Source organism: Triticum urartu, chromosome 4 (assembly GCF_003073215.2).
Source record: "Triticum urartu cultivar G1812 chromosome 4, Tu2.1, whole genome shotgun sequence".
Classification (NCBI taxonomy): Eukaryota; Viridiplantae; Streptophyta; class Magnoliopsida; order Poales; family Poaceae; genus Triticum; species Triticum urartu.
Window position 1 is genome coordinate 9,379,423 of NC_053025.1, and position 19,447 is coordinate 9,398,869.

At 53.6% G+C, this 19,447-nt stretch overlaps 1 protein-coding gene across 1 annotated transcript; it reads right to left on the minus strand.

Annotated features, from left to right (window-relative positions):
* Nucleotides 1–17,315: 17,315 nt before the first annotated feature.
* Nucleotides 17,316–18,986, minus strand: LOC125550226 (WAS/WASL-interacting protein family member 3-like). The gene has a single exon (XM_048713173.1). It carries the CDS (start codon nt 18,901–18,903, stop codon nt 17,416–17,418), a length of 1,488 nt encoding a protein of 495 aa, XP_048569130.1. The 5' UTR covers nt 18,904–18,986; the 3' UTR covers nt 17,316–17,415.
* Between the last annotated feature and the right edge of the window lie 461 nt (nt 18,987–19,447).

The following is a 19,447-nucleotide window of genomic DNA, read 5'->3' on the forward strand; positions in this document are numbered from 1 at the left end:
GTTCTAGCCACATCTAAGACAAGGATTTTTTAGGGTAGGGTCACAGACCTGTCCTAACTGCCCTACCCAAGGACACCTCTAGAATAAATCACCTTTCAATCGACTTGGAGGTGTTCCACTCGACAGACTCGAAGACATTCGACCAAGAAGCAATTACTCGACCAAAGTCCAACCACTCGACGGCCAGGAGACCTAAAGTCACTCCGCACACTAACAGTCGGTCATTAAGTAGCTTTTATGGTCATCATAGCACTTTATTACTAGCGTTATCAGTAACGCCCTACCTTAATGTACATTGAACCCTTCGTAACGTGGGCTGGCCGGGGTCCTGGCGCACTCTATATAAGCCACCCCCCTCCTCCGAGACAAGGGTTCGCACCTCTGTAACTCATACACACATAATCCAGTCGACCGCCTCCGGGCTCCGAGACGTAGGGCTTTTACTTCTTCCGAGAAGGGCCTGAACTCGTAAACCTTGCGTCCTTACAACCTCTCCATAGCTAAGACCTCGCCTCTCCATACTTACCCCCCTACATCACTGTCAGAGTTAGAACCACGACAGTTGGCGCCCACCGTGGGGCAGGAGTCTTAGCGCCTAGTTGGAGAAGTTGCGATTTTTCACGATCTCCTTGATCATGGTTTCGGGCGGAGCTTTGGTGGAGGGCCGCGAGATCCGTCTCGGCGCGCTCACGTTCATCGCCGACGACTCCGCTTGGCTTCAGGAGGCTCCACTCGACGTCTACGCGCTCCCCGTCTGCGGGGCGACGCACTTTCGCGCATGCGTCCGTGGTGTCCTCCTGCGGCAGCCGTCGACCCAGTATCGGTCGGCTCCCGTGGCATCTCCCCGCCCTGTTTCTCGCCGGCGCAAGCGCTCCGGTCAGTCGAGGCTTCAGAGGTGGGTGAGGCATGCGGTGGCCCGCCAGTCGGCCACCCCACAAGTCGCGGCAATCGATCCCGACGAATCCCTCTACGGCCTGTTCGACTGGCTCCGCAGAGACCGCATCCGAATGCGACAGCAGTGACCCAGCTGCAGAGGTTCTGGTGATCGATGGGCCACACAGTCCTCCCGGTTTCCCCCGCGCTGACGGAGGCGCGGATGGGGGCGACCCGTCGCGTCCTCACGAGGAGTATCTCCCCGAGCCTCTCACGTCGTTGCAGCGGGAGGAACTTCGCCGCCGGAACATGGATGCACTCCACACTCCTATCGTTGGAGAAACCCCCGAGGCCCGAGCCTTGGAGGACGCGCGCTTGGCTAACTTGGCTGAGCGCACTCGACTGGAGAATCTCCGGCGAATACTCGACGAGCGAGCGCGTCAACGGGCTCCAGAATCTAGTCGACGCCAAATCTTTCCGCCCCCGCAGGTATATCGTACTCCGATTCAGAATTTGGCGGTTGCGGCCCGTATAGCAGAGTCGATTCAGCCCTCCCAGTCAGAGGCTGGCAGAGGCTTGTTGCAAATCAGTGCTCCGGGCAGCGGGAGACCAGAATTCCGCTGTTTCTCAGTCACGGAACAGGATCCACAGTCGATCCGTTGCAGCAGATACAGTCCAGTCGGCTCACCGCCCAAGATCGCCTCCGAGGCGTGAGGGACGTGGAGACCGGCGTGATCAGTACAGAAGGAATGAGCAGTATGATCACCGATTCGATCGTGATGATCGACGTCGAGTGCCAACCCCTCCCCCGAGGAGTGGATCATATGTGCCTCGACAGCAGGTGGACAGACACCCTCATAGTGTTGGACGGAGAATTCCAGTCGACCCCAGGGAACTAGGCTTTGATGCGAGATCCATTCTCGTTCAAGGTTTGGTCGACAGGAATAGAGTCACCGAGGAGGCCATGACAGAGATGCGCCTACTAGTAGCAGAGTAGATGTTTCAGGGCCAGAGTGTTTCAGTCGAGCCATCAGAGCCGCTGTAATTCCTCCCAACTTCAGGTTGGCGACTGGAGTTAGTAAGTTCGCCGGTGAGTCCAAGCCCGATACTTGGCTCGAAGATTATCGAATGGCTGTCCAGATTGGCGGTGGGAACGACGAGGTAGCCATGAAACACCTGTCTCTCATGTTAGAAGGCTCGGCCAGAGCGTGGCTGAATCAGTTAGCACCCAGCAGCATTTACACTTGGGAGGATCTCTCCCGAGTGTTTGTCACCACATTTGAAGGAACATGCAAGCGACCTGCGGGCCTTACGGAATTGCAGTCTTGCGTGCAGAAACCGAATGAAACTCTGAGGGATTACATCCAGAGGTGGATCACATTGCATCACATAGTTGAAAATGTACCAGATCATCAAGCAGTTTGTGCCTTTAAAGAAGGCGTTAAGTACAGAGAATTGAATCTGAAGTTCGGTCGAACCGGAGAGATGTTTCTGAATCGGATGATGGAGATTGCCACCAAATACGCTAATGGTGAAGATGAGGATCGACTCCGGAGTGGCAAGCATAAAGCAGTCGCCCAGGAAACCGGAGGAAATTCCATTCGGAAACAGAAGCGGAAAGCCGAGCCAGCCGCTCCTGGGGAGGCCCTGGCCGTAACCCGGGGAAAATTTAAGGGAAAACCCAAAGGACCTTGGAACCCCAAGAAAGTTAAAGACCAAGATGGAAATGATGTTTTGGATCTACCATGTCACATCCACACCAAGAAAGATGAAGAGGGTAAACTCATTTACCCAAAGCATACCACTCGACAGTGTCGGTTTCTGATCCAGTAGTTTCAGGGCAAGCAGTCCAAAGATAAGGAAAAGGAGTCGGACAAAGTTGAGGACAAGGAAGATAGTGATGATGGGTACCCCCAGGTCAATTCCACCCTGATGATTTTTGCTGATGTTGAGAGCAAAAGTCGACTGAAGGTTATTAACCGTGAGGTAAATATGGTTGCTCCGGCAACACCCAATTATCTGAAGTGGTCCCGGACTACCATCACATTCGACCAGTCTGATCACCCTACGCACATTGCCACCCCTGGGAGGCAAGCTCTGGTGGTCGACCCAGTTGTCGAAGGCACTCGACTGACCAAAGTCCTGATGGATGGAGGCAGCGGTTTGAACATACTGTATGCAGAAACATTGAAAGGGATGGGCATTCCGATGTCCAGGCTCAGCACCGGTAACATGAGTTTCCATGGAGTCATTCCTGGGAAGAAAGCCGAGTCACTCGGCCAAATTGCTCTTGATGTGGTTTTCGGTGATTCCAAGAATTACCGCACGGAAAAGTTGACATTCGAAGTTGTGGATTTCCAAAGTGCTTATCACGCTACATTGGGTAGGCCAGCTTATGCACGCTTCATGGCTCGACCATGTTATGTGTATCTCAAATTGAAGATGCCTGGTCCCAAAGGTGTGATCGCTGTTACAGGCAATCGGAAGAAAGCAGAAGAGTGTTTTCAGAAAGGCTCAAAGATTGCTGACGCTCATATGGCGGTGGTCGAGCTGCAAGAGTATCAGAAGACTGCAGATCCAAGTGAGTTGCTACGAGCTAAGAAGCCTGCTTCAGAATCAGCTTTTCAGTCGTCCGGTGAAACGAAGGCAGTTCACATTCACCCGACCGATCCAAACGCTGCTCCGACTCACATCTCAACGACGGTCGACTCCAAATAGGAAGAAGCGCTCATCCAGTTCCTCCATGAGAACGGGGACATGTTCGCATGGAAGCCTGCTGACATGCCTGGAGTGTTGGGGAACGTAGCATAAATTCAAAATTTTCCTACGTGTCACCAAGATCTATCTATGGAGTCATCTAGCAACGAGGGAGGAGTGGATCTACATACCCTTGTAGATCACGCGCGGAAGCGTTCAAGAGAACGGGGTTGATGGAGTCGTACTCGTCGTGATCCAAATCACCGATGATCCTAGCGCCGAACGGACGGCACCTCCGCGTTCAACACACGTACAGCCCGGTGACGTCTCCCACGCCTTGATCCAGCAAGGAGCGAGGGAGAGGTTGAGGAAGACTCCATCCAGCAGCAGCACAACGGCGTGGTGGTGGTGGAGGAGCGTGGCAATCCTGCAGGGCTTCGCCAAGCACCACGGGAGAGGAGAAGGACTTGGGAGAAGGGGAGGGCTGCACCAGAACATTGGTATGGCTGCCCTCCCACCCCCACATATATATAGGGGCAAGGGAGAGGGGGGGAGGCGCAGCCTTGGCCCTTCCTCCAAGGAAGGGTGCGGCTAGGAGGAGTCCCTCCTCCCCAAGGCACCTCGGAGGTGCCTTCCCCCTTTAGGACTCTTCCTTTCCTTATCCTTTGGCGCATGGGCCTCTTGGGGCTGGTGCCCTTGGCCCATATAGGCCAAGGTGCACACCCCTACAGCCCATGTGGCCCCCGGGGCAGGTGGCCCCACCCGATGGACCCCCGGGACCCTTCCGGTGGTCCCGGTACAATACCGGTGACCCCGAAACTTGTCCGGTGACCAAAACAGGACTTCCCATATATAAATCTTTACCTCCGGACCATTCCGGAACTCCTCGTGACGTCCGGGATCTCATCCGGGACTCCGAACAACATTCGGTAACCACATACAAACTTCCTTTATAACCCTAGCGTCATCGAACCTTAAGTGTGTAGACCCTACGGGTTCGGGAGACATGCGGACATGACCGAGACGTTCTCTAGTCAATAACCAACAGCGGGATCTGGATACCCATGTTGGCTCCCACATGTTCCACGATGATCTCATCGGATGAACCACGATGTACAATTCCCTTTGTCTATCGGTACGACACTTGCCCGAGATTCGATCGTCGGTATCCCGATACCTTGTTCAATCTCGTTACCGGCAAGTCTCTTTTACTCGTTCCGTAACACATCATCCCGTGATCAACTCCTTGATCACTTTGTGCACATTATGATGATGTCCTACCGAGTGGGCCCAGAGATACCTCTCCGTTTACACGGAGTGACAAATCCCAGTCTCGATTCGTGCCAACCCAACAGACACTTTCGGAGATACCCGTAGTGCACCTTTATAGTCACCCAGTTACGTTGTGACGTTTGGTACACCCAAAGCACTCCTACGGTATCCGGGAGTTGCAAAATCTCATGGTCTAAGGAAATGATACTTGACATTAGAAAAGCTTTAGCATACGAACTACATGATCTTTGTGCTAGGCTTAGGATTGGGTCTTGTCCATCACATCATTCTCCTAATGATGTGATCCCGTTATCAATGACATCCAATGTCCATGGTCAGGAAACCGTGACCATCTATTGATCAACGAGCTAGTCAACTAGAGGCTTACTAGGGACATGGTATTGTATATGTATCCACACATGTATCTGAGTTTCCTATCAATACAATTCTAGCATGGATAATAAACGATTATCATGAACAAGGAAATATAATAATAATCAATTTATTATTGCCTCTAGGGCATATTTCCAACATGGAGTTCCCAGGGGGCTGGCTGAGCACCGTCTACGAGTCGACCCAAAATTTAAACCTGTGAAAGAACATCTTCGACGGTCCGCTGTCCAGAAGAGGAAGGCCATTGGTGAGGAGGTGGCTCGGCTCTTAGCAGCGGAGTTCATCCGAGAAATTTACCACTCCGAGTGGCTCGCCAATGTTGTCATGGTCCCCAAGAAGGACAAGTCACTTCGCATGTGCATTGATTTCAAGCATGTCAATCGGGCCTGCCCGAAAGATCATTTTCCTCTCCCCCGCATCGACCAGATAGTCGACTCGACTGCGGGATGTGAGCGTTTGTCTTTCCTAGACGCCTATTCTGGGTACCATCAGATCCGTCTATACGGGCCCGACGAGATCAAAACAGCTTTCATCACTCCATTCGGGTGCTTCTGTTATGTCACCATGCCGTTCGGCCTCAAGAATGACGGAGCCACGTTCATGAGAATGATTCAGAAGTGTTTGCTCACTCAAATCAGTCGGAATGTGGAGGCATACATGGATGATATTGTGGTCAAGTCAAGGAAGGGTTCCGACCTGCTAACTGACCTTGCTGAAACCTTTGCCAACCTCAGGAGGTATGATATCAAGCTCAATCCGTCAAAGTGCATGTTCGGAGTTCCAGGTGGGAAGTTACTCGGTTTTCTCGTTTCCGAACGGGGAATCGACGCCAATCCTGAAAAAATTGGTACTATACTCTGGATGAAACGTCCTGTGCGTGTGCATGACGTCCATAAGCTTACAGGATGCTTGGCCGCTTTAAGTCGATTCATCTCTCGCCTCGGTGAAAAGGCATTGCCTCTTTACCGACTGATGAAGAAGTCCGACAAGTTTGAGTGGACTCCAGAAGCTGATGCAGCGTTTATAGAGCTCAAAGCTCTGCTCTCCACCCAGCCGGTGCTTGCTGCCCCAATCAGCAAGGAGCCTTTGCTGATTTACATTGCAGCCACAGGACAAGTTGTCAGTACAGTACTTACAGTCGAGCGGGAAGAAGAAGGAAAGGCCTTCAAAGTTCAGCGCCCAGTATATTATGTTTCTGAAGTTTTGACCCCTTCAAAGCAAAGATATCCTCATTACCAGAAGCTTGTATATGGGATTTATATGACCACGAAGAAGGTTGCACATTACTTCTCTGATCATTCCATTACAGTCGTCAGCGACGCTCCACTATCAGAGATTTTGCACAACAGAGATGCAACTGGTCGAGTGGCCAAATGGGCGATTGAACTTCTTCCCCTAGATATCAAGTTTGAGGCAAAGAAAGCTATCAAGTACCAAGCAATTGCAGATTTCGTCGCCGAGTGGATCGAACAACAACTTCCGACTCAAGTTCACTCGGAGCACTGGACCATGTTCTTCGATGGATCTAAGATGCTGAATGGTTCCGGTGCTGGGTTAGTATTGGTTTCCCCCCGAGGAGATAAGCTCAGATATGTTCTCCAGATTCACTTCGATTCCTCCAATAACGAAGCAGAATATGAAGCACTTTTGTATGGGTTGCGCATGGCCATTTCACTCGGCGTCCGTCGCCTCATGGTCTATGGCGACTCAGATTTGGTGGTTAATCAGGTGATGAAAGAATGGGACGTCAGAAGTCCAGCTATGACCGGTTATTGCAATGCAGTGAGAAAGTTAGAGAAGAAATTCGAGGGGTTAGAGCTTCATCACATCCCCCGACTGAAAAATCAAGCGGCTGATGATTTGGCAAAGATAGGCTCCAAGAGAGAAGCCATCCCCAGCAATGTGTTTTTGGAACACATCCACTCGCCATCAGTCCAAGAAGATCCTTTACAGATGAAGCCCCGCAGCCAAAGAGTGCCACAGATCCGACTGAAGTTGAAATTCCGGCAGTGGTCGACCTAATCATGGAAGTTTTGGCAATCACCCCTGACTGGACGATACCGTACATCGCGTATATCCTGAGAAAGGAACTCCTGGAGGATGAAGAAGAGGCTCGACAGATCGTCCGCCGATCCAAGGCCTTTACAGTCATAAAGGGACAGTTGTATAGAGAAAGCGCGATTGGAGTCGGTCAGAAGTGTATAACACCAGAAGAAGGTCAGATAATCCTTGATGATATCCACTCGGGGACCTCTGGTCATCATGCATCCTCTCGGACCATTGTGGCCCATTGAGAACAGGCAGGAGCGGTTTCACACATGTGCTTGTGGCAGTCGACAAGTTTACCAAATGGATTGAAGCTAAGCCTATCAAGAATCTTGATGCTTGCACTGCTATCAGTTTCGTCAGAGAGTTAACATTCAGATATGGAGTCCCGCATAGCATTATCACCGACAATGGGTCAAACTTTGATTCAGACAAGTTCAGAGCTTTTTGCGTCTCTCAAGGCACATGAGTCGACTACGCATCGGTCGCCCACCCCCAGTTGAATGGACAAGCAGAAAGGGAAAATGGTCTGATTCTCAAAGGACTAAAGCCTCGGCTGATGCGTGATCTCAAGCACGCAGCAGGCGCTTGGGTCGACGAGCTTCCGTCGGTTCTGTGGGGATTGAGGACTACCCCAAATCGGTCGACTGGAAGAACTCCGTTCTTTCTGGTTTACGGAGCGGAAGCAGTCCTGCCGAGTGATCTACTTCACAATGTGCCCCGAGTCGAGCTTTATACCGAAGATGAAGCAGAACAAGCCCAGCAAGACGCAGTCGACCTCCTGTAAGAAGAAAGAGAAATGGCTATGATCCGATCGACCATTTATCAGCAAGACTTGCGTCGATTTCATGCCAGAAATGTGAAGAGTCGAGCCTTCCAAGAAGGAGATTTGGTCCTCCGAGTGGATCAACAGAAACCACACAAGCTCGCTCCTACTTGGGAAGGTCCCTTCATCGTCACCAGAGTCCTCCACAATGGAGCGTATCACCTTTACAATGTCGATCGCCAGATCGATGAGCCACGAGCTTGGAATGCAGAACTGCTCCGCCCCTTTCACACTTGAATTCTCACTCGGATGAGATGTAATAAGAAAAACTTCTGTAGTCTATTTATCAAAGACAAGAGTGTTACAAATTTTCCTATAATTGTTGTTTCTTTTGTTTGCGTGTGAAATCCCCCGGTGGGTGGCTTAGCTGCGAATCCGTTTCGCCTAAGTTTGTAAAAAAAATCCTACCGAGTGGCGAGCCAGACTCTCACTCGGAGGCTTAGCTGCAGCTCAGTGCTCGCCTAAGTGTTTAAAAATCCTACCGAGTGGTGAGCCAGACTCCCACTCGGAGGCTTAGCTACAGCCCAGTGCTCGCCTAAGTGTTTAAAAATCCTACCGAGTGGCGAGCCAGACTCCCACTCGGAGGCTTAGCTGCAGCCCAGTGCTCGCCTAAGTGTTTAAAAATCCTACCGAGTGGCGAGCCAGACTCCCACTCGGAGGCTTAGCTGCAGCTCAGTGCTCGCCTAAGTGTTTAAAAATCCTACCGAGTGGCGAGCCGGACTCCCACTCGGAGGCTTAGCTGCAGCCTAGTGCTCGCCTAAGTGTTCAAAAATCCTACCGAGTGGTGAGCCAGACTCCCACTCGGAGGCTTAGCTGCAGTCCAGTACTCGCCTAAGTTTGAAAAAATCCTACCGAGTGGTGAGCAGACCTCCAACTCGGGGCTTAGCTGCAGTCCAGTACTCGCCTAAGTTTGAAAAAATCCTACCGAGTGGAGAGCAGACCTCCCACTCGGGGGCTTAGCTGCAGTCCAGTACTCGCCTAAGTTTGAAAAAATCCTACCGAGTGGTGAGCAGACCTCCCACTCGGGGGCTTAGCTGCAGTCCAGTACTCGCCTAAGTTTGAAAAAAATCCTACCGAGTGGAGAGCAGACCTCCCACTCGGGGGCTTAGCTGCAGTCCAGTACTCGCCTAAGTTTGAAAAAATCCTACCGAGTGGAGAGCAGACCCCCCACTCGGGGGCTTAGCTGCAGTCTAGTACTCGCCTAAGTTTGAAAACATCCTACCGAGTGGAGAGCAGACCTCCCACTCGGGGGCTTAGCTGCAGTCCAGTACTCACCTAAGTTTTTAAAATCCTACCAAGTGGAGAGCAAACCTTCCACTCGGAGGCTTAGCTGCAGCCCAGTGCTCACCTAAGTACGGAACACATCCCAATCCGCAAGGACGACGAGGTGCAAATCGACTGCTACCTTCTCCTTCGGAGCTACACCACAAATACAAAGTTATTTCGAGTGAAGAACAAGTTCCACTCGACAGATAATTCATGAAGATATTCAACGATAAATCAAGTTCAGATAAGATCCAAAGGTTCTAGACCGCAGATCAAAGTACTCGAGCCTCCAGCTCGACAGAGTTTAACGGTTACAAAATCCACTCGGCATTCCGAGGCAAATTTAAAGTGAAGCATAAAAGTTTTTATTCCTCATGCGGAGGACTGGAAGGGGCGACGAACTCGTCCAAGTCGATCCTGTCTGCAATGCGAGTGGCAGTAGCAATGAAAGTCTCCATGAAGTCTTGAAAGTTGTGCTTCCTGGTATTGGCAACTTGGATGGCGGCCAACTTTTCTTCTTGCACCTCCTTGCAGTGGACGCGGACCAGAGACAGAGCGACGTCAGCGCCACATCTAGCAGAAGATTTCTTCCATTCCGCCACTCGACCTGGGACTTCATTCAGTCTAGTCATCAGGGACTCGAGGTCATTCTGAAGCGTTGTCCTAGGCCAGAGCGACGTGTCCATCCGTGACATCGCAACCTTCAACTGAGCAAGATAGTCAACAACGCCGGCAACACGAGATTCCAGTCGGAGCACGTTCATAGCAGCCTCGTCCTTCACTGGAGAATTGATGGGGTCCAAGTCTGTCTCCACTCGACTGGTCTCCTCTTCGAAGTTCTGGCAGAATTCTGTAAACACAATTCAAGGATAAGTCAGTGGCTCTACACAGATTTGGTAACTGCAAGTCAGTCGGGCCGGAGTAATTACCCTCGAGCATGACGAACAGCTTCTTGGCGAGTCCACCGAGATAAGCCTTCAGATCGTTCCTCTTCCCCGCCAGTTCACTTGCCTTGTCATTCAGAGCTATATTGGCATTCTTCAGACGGCAGGCCTCTCGATTAGCCGCGTCGAGAGCAGTTTTCAGCCTGGAGTTTTCCTTTTCAAGAGTACCGACTGAAGCCAGTTTTTCTTCAGCAAGCTTCGTTTTGTTCAGGGCCTCCTTCTGCGCTTCGGCAAGGTCTTGATCCTTCTTCTTCAGAGCCTCCTCCATTTTGTCTGCGAAACAGAAAGTGAAATCAACATCGAGGACGGCCAGAAAGAAAGGACAGTCGACAAAAACTCACCAGCCATACCTTTTGCTTCGTCCCTCGCCTTCTGCAAGTTCTCCTGAGCAAGCTTCAAGGCAAGGTTCAGCTGGATCTGTTTGTTCTCCAACTCAGTGTAGCGAGCCACAAGTTCGCAGGATTTCTGCAAAAAATCAGTCGACAGACATCCAAGATAAGTTGCTTCCGAGTAACCAAGAGACAATGATGGCGTTTCTAAGACTACAGCCGAATCAAAAACATTCGACAGTAGTCTCGGGGACTACACCCAGTGGGTGCACTCAGCGTACCCCCACTGGTTCGACCAAAAAAAATCGACTGCCCGCAGCCGACTGTGTACAGTTCCATTCGATATGGCCTGACCAGACCGAGTGAAGAAGTTCAGCTAAAGCAACACAATATAAAGACTACAGTCGACTGCCAGCAGTCCACCGTAGTCTCGGGGACTACACCCAGTGGGTGCACTTAGCGTGCCCCCACTCGTCAAAAAGATTAATAGACACGCCCAGTGGGCGTACAGATATAAAGATCTTCGGAAAAGAGATTCTTCAGATAGCATATCCTAACAGAACAAGCGGTGAATCGACTAACCTGGACGTTGCTCTGAAGAGCTGAGCTCGCGTCATAAGCTGCTTGGCTGGCTTCCCGAACCACCTTCACTTGCTCCATCATGATCCCCGCCTGGCGTATAGCCTCTTTAGCGGCACCCACTTGGTCCTCAGGGACGTGGTGTGTGGCAAAAAGCGAAGGCGGATTTGCAGTCGACGTCGAAGGCCGGACACTCGTCAGAGGTTCAGCGAAGGTCACAGAAACCCGAGTGGTATCACCACCCTCCCGGACTGCGGCCTCAGGCGCCGGAGTAGTTTGTAGGGTCTTGCCAGCCGGCGCCCTCCTGTTCCTTCGCGCCATCAGCGGCACTTCGTCGTCATCATCAGGGAGGTCAATGACATGAGGAGGAGCTACAAGAAAAATCCAATCGACCGGAATTATAAGAAATCTGCAGTCGACTAAAAGCAGAGCATCAGTAATCGTACCAGGGTTGGAGGTAACAGCGTCTTCCATCTCTTGATCATCGTCCTTGGCGGAGATCTCCAAGGTGGCAGCACTGTAAATTTCGAAAGTCAGTCAGCTTATTCAATGAGTCGACCAAGAGTCCGTCACGCTCGACAAAGGAAAACAAATTCTACTATTACCCAGAAATGGTGGGGACAGTCATCTTCATCTTGGGCAGAGCCTTGGGCGGCTTGGACGGCGTCGCGCGTGGGTGCTTGGGAGCTTTTTCTGTCGGCGCTGGAGATGAGGTCCGAGGGCGCTTCGACGACTGCCCAACAGGGACAGTCGCCTTACCACGTTCCCGCGCAGGGTCGTGTGTAAGCTTGGATCGCCGTTCCGAGCGGGGAGGTTCGACTTCTTTCTCCTCCTCTTCACTGGAGTCGTCGTCGTCATCCCCCTCTCCTTTGCCGTCAGATTCCCACTCTTCTCCCTCGTCTCCACTTTCGCCTCCACTCGCCTCTCCTTCCTCGGCCTGCTCCTATGCTCCATTGGGTGTCGAGTACATCTCAGTAGTGGCCTAGAGGACAACAAACGAGACAAAAGTCAATCGACTGATCCAAAAAGAGCAAATAAAGAAAGCAAGATCACAGTCGGAAACGCAAGGTCAGACCTTGTCCACTTCGAATGTTTGGTCGAGTGGAGGAATCCTCCTGGCTCCTCGGGGGTTGTCCTTGTTCCCTGTGGTACTCGACAGCCACCCTTCCAACATCTTGTCAGTGACCTCCTCTGGGTGAATCTGAGTGGTGTCTTCGAGACCCGAGTACAGCCACATCGGGTGGTCACGAGCCTGAAGCGGTTGGATGCGCCTCCGAAGGAAGACTTCCAACAAGTCCATGCCGGTCACACCCTCGCGGACAAGCTGAACCACTCGACCGACCAGCACCTTGACTTGCGCCTTTTCCTCCGGCGTCACTTTCAGAGAGGCGGGTTTTTGTGCTCGATTCAAAGAAAAAGGGGGAAGCCCAATCGACTGTCCTGGGGTCACCTGGTCTTTACAGTAAAACCAAGTCGACTGCCACCCACGGACTGACTCGGGAAAAGTGATAAACAGAAAGGAACTTTTTCCCCTCATCTGGATCGCCAGACTCCCGCACAGCAGGATCACCTGCGTCCGTTCGTCACTCGACTTGGCCTTCTTGACCGACTGAGAGCGGCAAGTGAAGATGTGCTTGAAGAGTCCCCAATGGGGGTGGCAACCCAAGAAGTTTTCACACAAGGAAACGAAAGCAGCAAGATACACAATAGAATTGGGAGTAAAGTGATGGAGCTGCACTCTGAAGAAGTTCAAGAAGCTCCGGAAAAAAGGATGAGGAGGCAGAGAGAATCCGCGATCGATATGGGTGGCAAGGAGGACGCACTCACCATCAAGAGGCTGGGGTTCGACTTCTTTCCCCGGGAGGCGCGCAGATTCGTGGGGAATGAATCCCCCCTTGACCAGATCATCGAGATCATCCTGCCGAATCACCGATGGCATCCAGTCGCCCTGGATCCAATCCTTGGGCAGAGCAGTCCTCGAGGAAGATCCGCCCCGAGCGGACTTCTTCCCCTTCCCCTGCACCGCCGCCTTCTTCGCGCGCTCCAGAGCCGACGTCTTCTCCTTCACCATCGTCGCCGGCGAAGCTCGAACAGACCTACGGCACCAAGGTGGGAGCGGAGGTGGCGGAGGATCTTGTGAAGGAAGGGGGAAAAGTGAAGGCGCACTGTTCGGGGGTCCCGAGCTGGCAGCTTATAAGAGGTCGCTTCCGAGTGGCTGACTGGTAGGCCCAGGCAATCCCGTCAAATCCCGCAACAGGCGCGCGCGGGGTACATGGCAAAAAAGGTGGCGTGGGGATCGAGGAGCTTCCGTCCTATCCCATCCGATTACTGCGGCCGCCCCCGTCCCGCGCGCTTCCCGAAATTCAAATCCCGCAAAATCCGCGGGCCACAGAACAACTCGTCAAACAGAAGATCCCTTTCACACCGTCACTCGGAACTTCACAAGTAAAGAAATTCACTCGACAAGAGGCCAAGAATGGATCAAGGCGACTGAAAGAAGTTGATGACGTCATCTGTGACAATTGATCCGAAACAAGACGTTCATACAACATGAAGAACCAGTCGGAAAGATCCCCAACTCCTTCCCCACTCGAACCTCGATCCATTCGGGGGCTAATGATGAAGCTATGTACCTAGGGTAGGGTCACGGACCTGTCCTAACTGCCCTACCCAAGGACACCTCTAGAATAAATCACCTTTCAATCGACTTGGAGGTGTTCCACTCGACAGACTCGAAGACATTCGACCAAGAAGCAATTACTCGACCAAAGTCCAACCACTCGACGGCCAGGAGACCTAAAGTCACTCCGCACGCTAACGGTCGGTCATTAAGTAGCTTTTATGGTCATCATAGCACTTTATTACTAGCGTTATCAGCAACGCCCTACCTTAATGTACATTGAACCCTTAGTAACATGGGCTGGCCGGGGTCCTGGCGCACTCTATATAAGCCACCCCCCTCCTCCGAGACAAGGGTTCGCACCTCTGTAACTCATACACACATAATCCAGTAGACCGCCTCCGGGCTCCGAGACGTAGGGCTTTTACTTCTTCCGAGAAGGGCCTGAACTCGTAAACCTTGCGTCCTTACAACCTCTCCATAGCTAAGACCTCGCCTCTCCATACTTACCCCCCTACATCACTGTCAGAGTTAGAACCACGACAGGAACCCCACATGTTATAGACACAAAAAGTGTGGCAAGATTCCCTTAGGCAAGTCAAAGTGTGGCTAACAATTTGAGCAACTCAACTAAGGCAAGTGTGGCAAAAATCATGTGGCAATATATGACAAAGATAGTCACAATCCAAACAACTATGACAAAGTCCGAACTACGAGAGAGGGCCGGACATTATACTCTAACACTCCAGCTCGCGTCTATGCTCCTCTAGTTATGACATGGGCAGCGGCAAAGGGGGTAGGCCGCAACTATCTTTGGCGTTTACTGGGTTTTGAACTCTGTATCTCTTGGTTGTAAGCTGTACACACCTAACAAGTTGACTCATTAGTCTGGACTGATGAAGAGAGTTGGACAATATATTCCAACACCTCCTCATGTATAGAATATTGGTAGTTCTTAGATACGGGACCAATGTAGGCCACATTTTTTAATGCCGCGTTGGCAGGGTGTTGAAGCGAAGACCTCTTAGCTCGGATATACCGAGTGAATTGCAAAAAAACCACCACATTTTGGGCTTCATCTGCGGAAAACTACCAAGTCGCTAATCATTTGCAAAAATCACCGCGCAATCAGTAAACCTTTTCCAAAAAGCACTGATCAAGTGAATTAGCCTGTTTAACCACTTTCTGACAAGTGGGGCCGAAATGTAAGGAGCTGATTTGGCAACAAATTGACATATACCTCCTTGGATCTAAAAAAGCAATCAAGCCCTCCCCCTCCCCCACGGAGGGCATCTCCTTCCTCGCTCCACCCTCGCCAGGAATGATCGTGGCGATGCGCGCCTGTACAAGCTCATAACCGGCGTGTATAGGGGAGCTTATTGCCGGCGGTTGCGGCTAATGGCCGGCGGTGGATCCGGCTTCGGCCAGCGTCCTGGAGAGAGAGAGCGGGAGTTGCGTGAGAGACAGGGGAGGAAGGAGAGGGAGAGGGGGCTGCGGTGGTGCCCGGTGAACTGGCGGCGGCGAGCTGCGGGGAAGTCCGGTCTGACGGCGCAAGGCTCGGTGGCGCATGCGCACGGGGATGCAGGGCTCTCCTGCGGGCGTGGACGCTCCGCTGCGGCTGCGCGAGCAAGCGTAGAGTGGGGTGTAGGAGGAGGGGAGGAGGCGCCGAAGCGCGTGGAGGTTGGCCCGCATCCACGGCGTCGAGCGACGCTGGGCTTCCCTGGTAGAAGACCGAGGCGCGACCACGGCATCCCGGCGGGCGCCGCCGTGGCTTGAAGGCTGAGCTCCCGGCGGCCGCCTCCGCGCAGTCCACGCCGCGGACGCTACATAGGAGCTGCGGCTTCCCGGCGACGACAGTGCGCTGCTGGCCCTCGTGGTTGCGGAGATGGCCACCGGCCGGTGCGCCCACCCGCTGCTACACAGACTCCTCCTCGTCTCCGCGACCGCCCGGTCGGCGGGCGTCTTCTGGCGACGACGACGGGAGCCAGGCTCTGCCGGGCATGGTCCAGGGGGCTGATTGCTTTTAAAAAAATCTACTAGGGGTTTGTGTGTGATTATTTTGCCAAGTCAGCTCCTTACAGTCCGGCCTCACATGTCAGAAAGTGATTAAATGGGCTAAATCACCTGTTAAGTGCTTTTTACAAAAGGTTTACTGAATGCGCGGTGTTTTTTGCAAATAATTAGCGACGTGATGGTTTTCCGCAGATGAAGCCCCAAATATGGTTGTTTTTTGCAATTCACTCTTCGGATACCTTATTGAATTCATGCACCAGCCAGTTACTCAGAAATTTCGAAGTATGGAAGAAAGTCAGATCCTATACTCCAACGGATAGCGAACCAGCACGAAATGTGGAAACGGAGTTTTTGAATTCGTGCGCCAGCCGGTTACTCGAAGAAGCTCCAAGACCCTCTTTGGCGATGAGTTTTGTAGAAAAGGAGTTTTTGGCCGGTGTAGCAGCTGCCGACGGCTGGAATCAAACCAGCACAAAAATCGGGTAGCGAGACTTTGATCAGAGAATCAATTCCCACACAGAAACTTCTGAGAGTTTGCAACAAAGCAAGCCTCGCCACTTACTGCTTGACTTACATGAGTCTTCGCATTCGCCGGAGTGCTACTGCAATGACGTGACAACGACGGACGGACGGACGGTGAATTCCAACCCAATCGCCGGCATAAACAACGCCGTGGAGAACGCGCTCGCGATGATCTCATCTGACAGCCACCTCCCCTGCCGTGGACCGGCCGGCCGCGAGCACGAACGAATCGGAGCTGCTGGACTGGGCTGGACCGTCCAAATGGAAGCTGCTGATCGATTTATTAATCTGCGCCGCAAAATAACAAGAGAGGAATCGCATCGAGCGCAGCACGGGAATCCATCCGCTCCTTGCCTTTATCGCCGGAACGGACGATTCGAGACGCGATCCATCCGCCACCGGCGCGGCGCCATGGACGGACGGACGGACGGAGCTCGGCCACGGGGGAGGGAGAAGGAGAACGGGGCACGCACGTCCGGGGAATGGCGGCACGCTCCGCATGCCGCGGCGAAAAGCGCTCGCTTTGGAACCATGGCCTGCCCTCCTCCGTGCCTGCCGCCTCTGCTTTCGCTGCATGCGGCTTTTCGTAGCCTGGTCCAGCCACGGCCAAGCAACGGAAGAATCCAAAGCTGTTTCGTTTCGCTCGGCGCGGATCGACAAAGCCATATCGATGGAGCTTGTGCTTTGTCTGTCCATATGGAGTGCAAGCGAAACGCCGGAGTTTCTGTTGGTCGTGTTGGGATCGCAGGGCATGTGCCATCTGCTGCACTGAACCGGTTGGCCCTCTCTGTCGCAACACCTTGCGGCCATGGCGCCCGCGGACCGGCCCGGCCGGCCATTGGCGGCGTGAGCGGACGCTTGTGCGGGTGAACGGCTGAAACGACAGCTCGATCGGCACAAGAACTGGACGATGAATGCCAGAGGAGACCATCAGGGATCATGGAATGCACTCAAGCTTTCAATAACTTAAGAACAAGTATATGTAAGGATTATAGTACCACCGCTCACTCCTGCTGTTTAATGGCCACTCACTCACTAATTTACTTGCATCAATCCTGGGAGGGATCGGGAGGTTCCTACGTGCGTACATCCATCGCCGTCCCGCCGCAATCTCTGAAGCCAGCCAACCAGCGCGGACCAAAGCACGGTGAGCGCCACGGCCGGGACCCTCCCGGCGGCCAGGCCGACGAGGACGACCACGGTCACAGCTACCAAGGGGAACCGGCCTCCCCCTCCCCCTACGCCGTCCGCCCCGGCGATTCCCATCGGCGCACGCGCACCGCCGTTGCCCGTGTCGCGGAGAGGACCCGACGAATCCGGCGATTTGGTGGCGGCGTCCGCGCCGTTACCCATGCCGCGGAGAGGGCCCGATGAGTCGCGCGATTTGATGCCGTCAAGCATGCCAAGGCGGAGAGGGCCCGATGAGTCCCGCGATCCGATGGCAGCGGCCTCCGCCTTGGCGTTCGCTTGGCTGCGTCTGCCGCGGCGAGAGTCCAGGGGATCCGTCGCCCCGGCATTGTCGCCGAGCGTGGAGTCCGCTACGCTGACCTCGCTGCGGAAAGAGCTTGACCGGAAAGAACTTGACAGGGAGCCGGACTCCTTGCCAATCTTCCGGCCTCTCTGCAATTTCCTGGGGATCAGCTTCCTCCAAGGCGACCTCTTCCTCGGCTTCGGCTCCCAGACGCACGAATCCTCGCCGGCCTCGCTCCTCTCGTCAATGCCGAGGATGGAGGCGCTGATCCCCCTGCCGGAGTCGGAGAAGCTCGATCCCAGCGGCTCCGGCTCCCCCTCCAGCTCCCGGATCGGCGAGACGTAGCCGCGGCCGTCGTCGATATCCAGCTCCGCGGTGGGCGCCGGGGGCCGGGGCCGCCGGCGAAGCGAGGACGCCCTGACGGATTCCAGCAGGAAGAGCGAGAAGGCGGCGACGGTGACGGCCGCAACCACCTTCCTGCTCCAGATCACGAGGAGGGCGAGGGACGCCACGCCGAGGAGCGCGAGGAACCCCAATCCGAGGCCGGCGGCCCCGCCTCCGGGGCGGCGGACGGGCTCCGCCCGCGGAAGGTCGGGCCTTGGCTGGGCCGACGGCGGGCAGACGGCGGCCGGCGGGGGTGGAGGAGAGGGAGGCGGGGGAGAGGGCTCGGAGGAAGGCAAAGGGGGGGCGCCGCGCCTCTTGCGCCTGCCGGAGGAGGGGCCCTGCTTCTTGAGGCGGCCATGGTTCTTGACGAAGAGGTCGGCGAGGGAGGTGGGGAAGCCGGTCTGGACGGGGAGGGGGCCGGCGCGCGCGGGGCGGAGCGCGGAGATGAGGCGGCCGAGGCGGCCGGCGGGGCGGTCCTTGGGCGGGCTTGGCATCAGCGGCGGCCGGCGCCGGCGAGCATGGAAGGGGGCCGACCGGCGCGCCGGGCCTCCGCCTGCCTCCGCGTCCGGCGTTTGGTGGTGCTCTGGGTTGGTGACGGACCTTTTTTTGGGGGGAGTGGGAATAGAAAGAGGAAGACGGAGGGAGGGAGCGAGTGGGTTCCCAAACATTTTCGTTTTGTTTTCCGTGCGTTTGTTGGCTTTTCGTCTAAGAATGGGAGGTGCGTTTTGCTGTTCGGCATGTTGTATTTTTGGATGCTTGGCGGTTCTAGATACACTCTTATACACTCGTTTCAGCGACAGTTAATCCCGAACGGAGGTCGTGCTTATCTTGTTCTCCTAGATAATTGGCCGTAATCGGTATAATTGTTCTAGCACGTTAGCGCGTGATTACTACATGTCCATATTGATGTTATTGTGTAAATTCGCGTTTATCTAATAAAATTATGCCCGTGATTTACCTGTCGGAATAAATTCTAGGGTTTTGTTTGATACGCATGTTTATTTGGTAAGCATTTATTGGTTTGCCAAAGAAAACATGATTTTATTTGGCAAGTCAATAATGTGGGACGGTTAAGACGGTTTTTAAGAAAACCAATGAAAAAAACCCAGAGATAGAATGAAAACGAATAAAAGGGGGAGCTCAAATGTTATAGCAATTCGAGAGTATGTATTAGCTGTTGTCGAATGCGCTGCACGAATCTGAGCGCAGGTG

What these genes read in the sequence shown, in the direction of transcription:
- LOC125550226 (XM_048713173.1), bottom strand. Translation starts at nt 18,903, where the DNA reads ATGTTTGGGAACCCACTCGCTCCCTCCCTCCGTCTTCCTCTTTCTATT.